The sequence below is a fragment of the Acanthisitta chloris genome, unplaced genomic scaffold (assembly GCF_000695815.1).
Source record: "Acanthisitta chloris isolate BGI_N310 unplaced genomic scaffold, ASM69581v1 scaffold2724, whole genome shotgun sequence".
Lineage (NCBI taxonomy): Eukaryota > Metazoa > Chordata > Aves > Passeriformes > Acanthisittidae > Acanthisitta > Acanthisitta chloris.
The window spans coordinates 116635-127920 of NW_008667497.1; the positions used below are offsets into that span (position 1 = coordinate 116635).

Genomic DNA, 11286 nt, shown 5'->3' on the forward strand with positions numbered 1-11286 from the left:
CCCTTAAATCTTGCAGGCTTCTTGTTTACGACCAATGCCTTGACTGCAAAAAACCCATTTCTGTTAACAGAGCTATGCACATGCAGCTCATTTATCTCTTCCTTTGCCAGAAAATTCTACAGAAGGCTCCAAAGTGTTGTTCCAGTTTGCACTTGAAGGCAGTGATATACACAAGGTTCTCAAACAGCAACTGCCATAAATCTCAGCCTCTGTGAGCTGATGTTCAAGGGGCAGGGTGGAACAGAAGGATCTATCCTTTCATACCATTTCCTCATCACTCCATAAATACACATACTCTAAACAACATTAAAGCACTCCAGTAACCAACCTATGAAGCAACTTATTAAGCAGTGAGACAGATGTCTTGATGATTATTGAGTCGTTTTAAGATGTCTGGAGGTACATATATAATGCATCCTTAGTTTGCACATGTATTATTTATGTATATGTGTGTTTGTGTGTGTGTGTGTAAAATACCTATCATGTAAATATTTATATGGGTAAAAGTCTATGCTCTTCAGGTTGCTAAGACAAATCTAAGACTAACAATTCATTCTTCTCTAGTCTTGTAACATGTAACTAGGAGTCTAAACTAGTCAATTAATACAATTAAAAATATACTCACGTTTTAATGCAATTAAACCAATCACTTGCCCTCTTAATGCAATACAAATTATTGTTTAATGTAGACCAAAAGTGTAGCATCAATTATCTCAATTATTGCAGTTTTGGCTTACATTCAGCTATGTTAGAAAAACCCTGCAGAAATCTGCCAAGAGGAAAATAAGATACAATTGCTTTTATTTGACGTATAAACTTACATACCTTGGCCTCCGGAATGCTAAACCATAGTGTTGGCAAGCCAGTCCCACAGTGGGAGTATAAACAATAGGCATGAACTTTTCAATGTCAGAAGACAGCACTTTGTAGAAAAGCTTTTCATTTCGATCCTGAAGACTCATTAGTAGAATGTATCTGTGGAGAATTACATATAATTAGACAGACATCAAGGGAACATATAAAATAGATTTAGAAATAGAGAGGTGATTAGACAATTAAAGTTATGTTTGTTCTATAACAGTCTCTTTCTTGTGAAAAGTATTTAGATTCCTTCTTTTCTTAATAGCACAAATGGTTCAGCCACAAAGGATAACAAACTGGTTGAGACAGAGACACTGAAACCATCACAAAGTTGACAAACTCTACATACTCAGAAAGCAAATCCCTCCGGGTGTAAAACACTGAGCTACAACTGAGGATTTGGTCTGTCACAGCCTTATCTGTACACATTACTTGTTCCATTTGAAATGAGACCATCATTAAATAGACCTTAAACAAGCTTACTTGCCCAAAGAAAAGAAAACTAAAAACGTTAAGCTGTGCGTGCTCTTGCCTCAACAGAAATTTATCTTAAATCCAGACTAATGCTTCAAATAAATACTGTGGGACAAAGCTTTCAGAAACAAAGCATACACATACGACCTTTAGCCCCTGAAGTCTACGTTTGTAATGAAATCTGCAATGTTCCTAATCTCCTAATGGAAATCAATTTTGAAAAAAAATCTCTATTTATTTAAAAAGAAAACCAATGAGGAAAAAAAAAACCCAGAGAAATGAGAGAAGAAAAAAGTTCATGTTTAGTTTAATCTACTTTTGACTACCATCACTCTAATGTTGAATAAATACATTACTGCTCCAAGATCCCAAACAGGAAGCCAAATCCCAGTGCTGAGTATAACAGATGATATGACTCCATGAGTGGCTTCAAGTTATACCAGTTCACATAGGTATGACATGACTAGGGACATTTTGTGAACACCTCATATTAATAATTTGATTATACTAAACCTCACTTCTCCATTCTCTAGTTTTAGTACTGTTAAGTGTTCCTATAAAAATTAAGTACTCTTGGCACAGACAGGCTTACATAAAATCTTTAACTTAATTTATGTATACAATTTCTGCAAGTTGGGGTTTTTAAATTTACAGTGGGTTACTTACTTACACTCAAAAAGTTTAATACACTCATCATTTTATTACACAAGTGTTGAGGACATATATACAACACATTCATTCCAAAAGCCTGGAGGTTTGTGTGCTTAAATATTACTCACATGAACTTTTCCTTCAGCACACTCATGCACCACAAACACCAAGAAAATCTAATTCATTCTTTAGGAAGACATATAGTCAGGTAACTAACAAAGAATAACTTATTAAAACTGAATTTGTTTCATTCCAGCTTAGCTTTATATCCATGTATATCAAGGAAGCACTTCTTTTGTGATCTGCTATATAAACCTTTAGTGAGCACTATAAGCAAGACTGGTGCAGCCAGTTTGGTATTTGGAGACTGTATTGAGGTGACAGAAGTGAGGGAAAAGTGTCCCTTCCCTTGTGTCGTGAAGGGTATTTTAGACCCTAAACAGACTAGAACTAGAAACAAAAAAATTGAAGATATACTCTAAATACCATCATCATGAGGCAATCTGAACCACCTTCCATCATACACATTAGCTTTGAATGTTCTCCAAGGTTAAATTATATCCTGCTGTCATAGTTCTCAGCTACAAATATATACACATACTAATTTTCTTTCATATTATTACATATTCCTACTAGCCTTTCATTTTCCCAGTATTTCATGATGATATAGCATATCTTTCAATATCCTCGACTTCTTGAAGCATTTCCTTTATTAAAACCTTTCTCCTGAGGATGACTATCCCAACATTTATCTTGACATACAAGTTCACTCACACATAGTTGTGAAGATATCTGAAGACATTAACTTTGTTTCCAGAAACTATTTAAGGGGATGTTAGAGAATATCATGAGTCCTCTGCTCTGCTCTACACTGGAGACTGCAAGCACCATGCACAGTTTTGAAGCAATTGCCAGTATTTTACTTTTTTTATCACTTTCATTTAAAATGAGATATGGCTACTTAAGACTTTAAAATACCTTTTCACTATCCTTTCTTGTGACTCAGACCAGGCCAAGATGTTTAAATGAGGTAAAGAAATATTTTACCAAAAGAAAAGTTTAGCAAAAATCTTCCTCAAAGGCTTCAAACCAAAAAACTGTTAGGTAAAACTCTCTAGTTTGTTTTTACCATCCTATAGCATTAAACTGCTGATTTATTTTCTTATTTGCATTTATCATGCCACTTTTATATTCAGGATATGCTAATGAAGTGGCAAAGACAGTAACTTCATACTATTTATTCCAACCTTACCCATTCTGTGGTTCTGTGATCATATTTTCAAATACTATATACTTGATCATAGCCATAACAGTGTAAGAAGTATTATTACAAAGTGAAAAACATCTATAGAGAAGTGCAATTTTTACCAGAAGGTTACTTTTCAGTGGCAGGTATATCTCTTCTTTCCCAGCATAGTAACTTGCTTAGTTAAGGGTATCAACTTTCTCAAAAATTCTTTCTAAGGGGAAACCCAAAAATCCTTCATCCTCAATGTGGTGTTGGTTATAATGCATTAGACAACAAGTATGAATCTTATAGCAGCATTGAAGTAATCTACACAATTAAAAGTATGAAGTGGTTTTCAGCACTGCATTTTTTTAAAAGATATTTAAAATGCAGTATTTCATGGAATCTTTCACTGAAACCCAGATTTAATTGAACACATAGCAAAAACAAGCAATGAAACACTGAGAAGAATCATTTGTGCTATAAAAAGGAGAAAAACATTATACGTCCTCAGACAAGGAGTCTTGACTGAAGATTTCAGGGAAGAAATCAGAGGATGAAAACCAAAACCTGGCAAGTCAGAGAGAGGGAACTGCCAAGCATTCAAATTTCAGTATGTCACTTTTCTCCCTTGCCTTTACTTCACCTAAGAACTTTTCACACTAGTCTATTATGAAGGGGATGAAATACAGTAGCAACAAAAGGATATAAACCAGATATCGTCCAAAACCCAAAAGAAAACTGATCCAACTACTGGAAAATTTCTGATGATTTCTTAGGCTATCTGGCCCAGCTATAACTGGCATGCATTCTACAAGGTAATATGGAAATATGAGAGCAAACAAAGGAAGGTGAGAGGAAAAGCTATTATTTTTAACATGTGTAATATATTTAGCTCCATTACTTTGCATTGTCAATATCATATAGAAATGCTATTAAAGACAGAGAACTTGCAGAAAAAAAATCAAAATAACACATAATTCTCTGTGCAAGTGATTTGATGGCATTTCCCCTAATGTTCACACATCCAGTACAACATTTTACCTGTGTGATTCAAGAAAGAAAAGCCCAAACAGGAGATGTGGCTGTGTCTGGGACAACAATTTCAGTGTCAATACAGAGCAAGAAGAAAGACAATTAGGAATACATAGGGGTTAAAAAACAAGATTAAATTAAATGCAGAATCCATCACAGCTTTTCCAAATTAATTTGGAGGAACAGAATTATTTCTTCTTATTGGTTTCTTTTAGCCAAGCATACCAGGCAATATATTTGCTGCTGTTTCACATTCACTTTGTGTATGAACTCTTAGTATTTCAGAATACAGCAATTCCATGCTGCAAGTCAGCAAAGGAGTTTCAGCCGTGCCAAAACATGTCATGCCATGGTACTATCTATCAACTTAGCTATACGAATTTAAAAGCACCCTCTGTCCAATCAAAACCAGGGCAAGCTACAATCCTGCCAATGTAAGATGCTGTCATATACAGCATTTATGTTTCATCAGACAATACCCTTCTGTCTAAGGTAATCAACAGCTTCCAGCTCTGCAATATCTAAATGCTTGTATTTAATCTTTTGTGTTTGGACATAAAATGCACAGGTATATACCCACTGTCAAATCCAGGCTCTAGAAGGAAAACAAAAGCTTCTCTCTATCTCTTTTCATTTGCTGTTTCTATGGGAGCAAAGGCTATATCAGATGCATACTGCAAGCAATGTGGATTTTTATTTTCTAGAATTAGCCCATTTACACTCAGTAGAAGACAACATCTGCATGCTCTTACACAGGGTAGTCCTTGAGCACCTGCCTGTATGGGGAGCATTTGAGGTTTCCTTCTGAGTTCCAGTTAAAATAGTCTATGTCTTCTGGCATTCTCCATCAGTGAAGCTATTTAAGGAGTAACTGCAACAGGATCAGTCACTCTTCTCTTTCAAACTCTTTGATACAAGTATAAACATAGGAGAGCAGAGTTTGCCTCGAAAGACTGAGCTCACACACGTGTGATGCACATGTTCTCAGGGTCTCTAGTGACATACTCCAATAAAATCATCAGACACCTGACTTATAAACACAGCTGCAAATCAGATTTTGCATGTGCAACCTTTTGCACACTCAATTCACACAAGCATTTTATCTCTGCAAAGGAGCCCAAGATGTCACGGTTGACAGTCTTCAAAGGAAGCAGCTTCTGTATGCAAATGTTGCCAAGTCTTTCCTTCAGTGGTCTTAAATTTAGACCTACACACATAACACAAATGATTTTATTTTGCTAAAAAATGGAGAAAGCACCACAGCAATCTTATGCCACAATAATATATGAGGAAAATATGTTTTTATCAAAGCACAGCATGACATGAATAGTCAATTTATGACTGCTGGATGTTCACATAGAATATAAATTTCTTAAAGAAACAATTTCATTTGGGAAGGACTTGTGGATTTATATAATTTTACATGCTTAAGGGCCAACCTGATTTAATTTACACAAATTTGCATTGATCCAAAGTTACCCCTGAAATCTTGCATTAGGAAAGTGTACACTAGCTGAGGTTGGAAGGAACTTCTGGAGATCTCCTCTAGAGATCCCCTGTTCAAAGCAGAGTCAACTAGAGCAGGTTGTCTACAATCATGTTCAGTTGAGTTTTGAATATTTGCTAAGGATGGAGATCCCAGCACAGAATACCTGGACCAAAAATTATGGTTGAGAAAATACTACTGCCACATGCCACAGAATAAGCCTGGGAAACAAACAGAGCTTTTCATTTTTTTGTATGTTAATTACTAAAATCTTAAATGAAGTATTTTGACTAGTGAACACATTAGTGAGGAAAAAGCCTAACTCGTAATAGTTTCTAGTAATTTCTATGAACCAAAAACTTGCTAGTTTTGTCAGCTCAGGTACATCATGAAAACCATATTAACAATCATAAATTTGTCCTGCAAAGCTGCAGAGTACAATGTAACCTTTATACTATAACAGACATTATAATAAAAACTGGCTTTATAAAATCACAAGCTACAGACAAATGCTCAAGACACATGGATGTAACAATGTGGTGTTAGCACTTCTGTTTTAAGGATATCTGGTCACAGGAGCAGGAAACAAATATCTTCCTTACCCAACTATTTATGTGGAAGGAAGAAAATGCAAAAGAATCATAGCTCAGAAATAATGAGTTTTTCTTCAGTAAATCTTTGGTTTGTTTTAGTTAAGTATTAAGAGATATAAGCTTAACAAAGACAGATTTGAAAAAATACTATCTGAAGCAAATGGCTTCTGGAAAAACTTTTATTGACATATACTTGTAAATATATGATATCTATTTATATTTATTTATGCATTATTTATGTCTATCATAAGTCGTCATTATTATAACATCATTAATGTACTTTAAAATAAAAAATTCTTTCTTCCCTCACCCTCAAGACAGGCAGATTTTTCTTTTCTTTCCTTTAACATGATAAAGCAAGTATTCTGCAAAGTATTCCCACAATACTTGGAAACAGTTATTTTTATTTCATGATTCCCATGGTGATCAAAACTGCAGCATACAGTGGTTTATTGCAGTTCAAGTGGCATAGCATTCAATGTTTTAATACACTGTCATTTAAAACTGAGAGACTGTATCTTGTTTTCCCCTTTTCTGCAGAAATTTTTCCTTTTGGCAAAAGGCCATTTAAATATCCACATTTTTTGCTAAAATTAATAAAAGACTGAGATTTGCTACCCCCCTTTTGACTGTTTCATAGCTAGACCTGTAACATCCAATTGCAAAACATTCAACAGACTTGAAAATTCAATTCTGGGAAACACAACTGCTTTTCACCTACGACCTGAAGTAGGTGAAAAATTTCATTCCTAGTTAAGAAACACATACAGCAATGGATTAAAGACCTTTTTTCTTCTCATTCTTAAGTTAATAGGTGAGTAGAAATTCTAGCAATTCCAGTAGAAACAAGCAACTGAAATTTGCCTTAAAGTCGTAGATGTCCTGAAACATACGAGACAAAGAGCTGTATCATAGAATCACAGAATCATAGCATTTTAGGGGTTGGAATGGACCTTATAGATGATCTAGTCCCACCCCCCTGCCGTGGGCAGGGACATCTCCCCACTAGACCAGGTTGCTCAAGGCTTCATCCAACATGGCTATGAAGGGACTGGCCATGAAGGGACTACTTCAAGGCAGAGTTGAGGAGGAGATGAGGACAGAAGGACAGAGAAAGTTTTCTCCTATGGTAACATCAGTTGTTGTAATAAGGGTCTCCAGGAAATTTTATGCTTTCCTACACACAGGGACCTCAGACTAATAAACATTCTAGTCTGGGAAGCTACCACTCTGTGGTAACTGATAATGTCTGCCCTGAGAGACCTGGAGAATAATTAAGCTAGAAAAGCCACTACAATCATGAGGTCTTCACTTACAAGGAAGGCTCCATAAAATAACAAAGGTTGTGACAACTTTAAATTAGAAAAGAGCCTTGCCACCAACAGATGGGTAACTAAAAGCCAGATAACGAGACAACCCACAACAGAGAAAATCATGGCATAGGAGAAAAAAAATGAAGGGTGTTTTTTGTTCTGTGGCAAAAAAAATAGGATATTTTAGGAAAAAAACCCCACATTTTAGTACTCAGTGTTTAAAGACCTCTCCAGTTTTTTTCTTAGAAAAAAACCCAGACATAACAACAGTCTATGGCATATTAATTTTATAATATTTTATAAATTTTATGGTTTAGTACATATGTATCTATATGCATGTAAAGACATTACTGACTTTTAGTTTCATACGAGTTCATTTGCTTCTGATGACCTTTGCATCAATTGGTTATTGAATGTTGTGTGAACAGCTCTGGAACATTACAATTTTAAATTAGGAGTTGATTTTTTGAGAAAAACATTCTATCAGAAGTATATATTTAACTTAATGATTCCCATTAATCAACCAACATAGCTTGGAAAAAAAACCAACAAAACACCAAAATTTCATCTGTACTACCATTAAAAAAAAAAGTAAAGGACCTATGGTTTGATAACTAGGATAAAGTTCTATAGCCATACTTTACCTGTCCAGGTCAGATGTCAGCCTTTCAAAATTCTGAAGGATTGTATAAACTTGAGTATCTTGTCCAAGAAAGCAAGGTGGCAATAAGCCATGAATATTCAACTGTTGCCTCTCCTCCAAGGTAAAAGCCATGCCCTGAAAAAAAACAAAAACAAAACCCATGTATACATATGTATGAGAGATATTCCATTTAAGAAGATTCTGCAGCAAATTGCAGCACATTGCAGCACATTGCAGCACAGCCAGCACCAGAAAAAAAATTTAATATTAAAAACAGACTTAAAATTTATGCAATTATTTTGGAAAAAGTTTTTATTGATTCATAAGAGATTCAGAATGAGTTAAGGTCTCCTGACACTACAAGGTTATTACCTGGAAAATTATTAAGTTACAGGTGAAGAAGAGAGCAGCAGTATATGCTCATTCATTTGTTTGACTGTCTTCTAAACACAAGGCATGGATAATGTACATTTTCAGTGTAAATATTATGCTTTAATATCTGGATTTTTTCAAGATCCTGACTATCTCAGATGTTCTTGTGAATTTTTAACAGAACCCTCTGATATAAGAAAGTCATTTCACAGTCAAAGAGCCTGGCCCATCACCTGACCAGGTGGAGTCAGTCAACAGAGACACAGCCAGAGTGTGTTCAATGCATACTTCTTTTGTTTTTCAAATTCATGCTCAGGTACAGTAAGAAAAAAATATGTACAGGCTTACTGGATTTCCTTATTGGATTCAGAAAAGACATTCAAAAGTATTTAGTATGTTACATGAACAGTCACAGAATGCTTAACACTTTAATCCAGTTCGTGGATTGGCAGAGACTGAGAGATAACTTCTTTTAAATGAGGCCTGTCTGTCTAAAACTTCCTCAGAAATTACCCAAGCTACTGTCAGAAAGAGGGTGTCTTTACAGGAGAAACATGACCATGAGTTTAGCACACTAGTATCATGCACTTTGACTGCTGAAGTTTTACTTTGCTGCGGTGAATACAGCCAGGCAGGACTGATGCATCAGACTTTCGACAGTTTTAGGGAATTAAAAGGAATGTCAGAGTTTCTTCCATATATGACCTATGAAATGCATGCATTTGTTTCACACTATAGGCACAGGCTGGTGACTCCACAGACACGTCACTGCTCTGCTTCAGCATCATGCTGCCTGCCTTCATAGAATCATAGAATCTGATGGATTCATATAATCACAGAATCAACCTGGTTGGAAGAGACCTGCAAGATCATTGAGTCCAACCCTACCACAGTCACTAGACCATGGCACTAAGTGCCACATCCAGTCTCAGCTTGAAAACCTCCAGGGATGGTGAATCCACCACCTCCCTGGGCAGCACATTCCAATGTCTGATCACTCTCTCTGCAAAAAATCTCTTCCTAATATCCAACCTAAACCTCCCCTGGCACAGCTTGAGTCTGTGCCCTCTTGTCCTCCTGCTGGTTGCCTGGGAGAAGAGACCAACCCCCACCTGACCCCAACCTCCTGTCAGGTAGTTGTAGAGGGCTTCCACTCCAGAGTCAGTACAGGCAGATCTGCAAGTGTCTGAGTGTTCTCTTAGGTTAACAGCAAAACCAGCTACAATCTTTGCAGTATGCTTGTCATGTTGCTTAAACACATTCAAAAGTTCATGTAGTAGAGATTACATAGCATTTATTACTCTCCCAAGAAGATATATATGTGTGTGTGCGTATACACATATAAAGAAGCAATAAACAAACAAAAATATTTGAGAAAACACCTGGGGATCTATTAAAGAGGAGAAAGTGGCAATGTAATGTTTCTGCACTTGGTCTCTTGTGGAAGATAAACACTACTGATGTACTTTCACAACTACCTGTGTAAACAGACTTAAAATTTCTTCGTTCTTGCCACCATTAGAATTAGGTTGGTCAACAAATGGCAGGAGAAACAGGTAAAGGATGAGCATAAATACAAACAGCATCCTTCAGTCTGTATCTGCACTGCACTTGCCTTTTCAACAAAATTCAGAGTCCTTTACACAGTGTCAAAACTGCATCCACATAACATCTAGTGAGTGATATGATGTGATAAATTCATCCCAGTTAGTTTGATTACCTGGACAGGATGCCTTTTTTTCCATAGAAACAGTCACCTTAAAAGACTTATTCTTACAGAACAGAAATACACTAAAGATCTTCTTGTATCTTATTACTCTATACTTCTTACACAATTTTTAATCTAAATAATTTTCCAGTGGTTATGTCATTGTGGCTTGAAAAAAAGTAGAAAAAAACCCCTAAGGCAACCCTTCCCTGCTATCTGCACTAAAATGCCATCAATCAAACTGTTAGCCTTAAGTGAAATGATAGCTAAAAAAAAATATTTCATAATGAACACTTACAAAACATCAAACATTTCCAGAGTGTGCTTCTCCCACAGACAGAAATGAAGGGAAAGCAAGTTTAATAAGGGTCAATTAACTGTTTTGCTGTAGGTCTCCATGAATGCAAGATTTCAGAGGTTTCCAAAAGCATACACACAGCCTGCATTTTTTTCTCCAATGAACTTTCGGTGACCAGGTATGTCATGAGTGTCTTCAGCTGCTATCACATTTTGAAAGACCATGAAAGAACAGAGACTCAACACTCCTCACAAGTTTATTCAAAGTTGATCCCTCTTATCTCCAGTAGACTTTTTTGACTTAAAAAAACCCACCTAAGAGCCATAAGTGTGTGCTCACACACACACTTCATAATCAGTTCCAAATAGGAGGACTTCAGCGACCTGCACAGTTTTGGTTGATCTTTCCACTAAAGATCTTTGCAATAAAGTGGCAATCCAATTATTCTCTTCATCCCCTGTTTCCATTAGTCAAATGGAATGAAAAAAAAAGTATTCTAAAAGTCTGTGTTTGCCTTCAGTTTAGGAATAAGATATGGACTTCAATTACTATGATAGGGTTTCCCCTCTGACTGGAAAATATATTTTATTTTAAAACAGACATATGTGTAACATCTTGCCAAGT

General features: G+C 36.0%; 1 protein-coding gene across 1 annotated transcript in view; it reads right to left on the reverse strand.

Moving 5' to 3' along the window:
- Positions 1–8416, reverse strand: part of ME1 (malic enzyme 1, NADP(+)-dependent, cytosolic) — a 118909-nt gene extending 110493 nt beyond the window's left edge. The window contains 2 exon segments of the mRNA XM_009072510.1: positions 826–975; positions 8286–8416. Of these exon segments, the coding sequence (XP_009070758.1) occupies positions 826–975; positions 8286–8416 (281 nt within the window).
- Positions 8417–11286: the final 2870 nt, after the last annotated feature.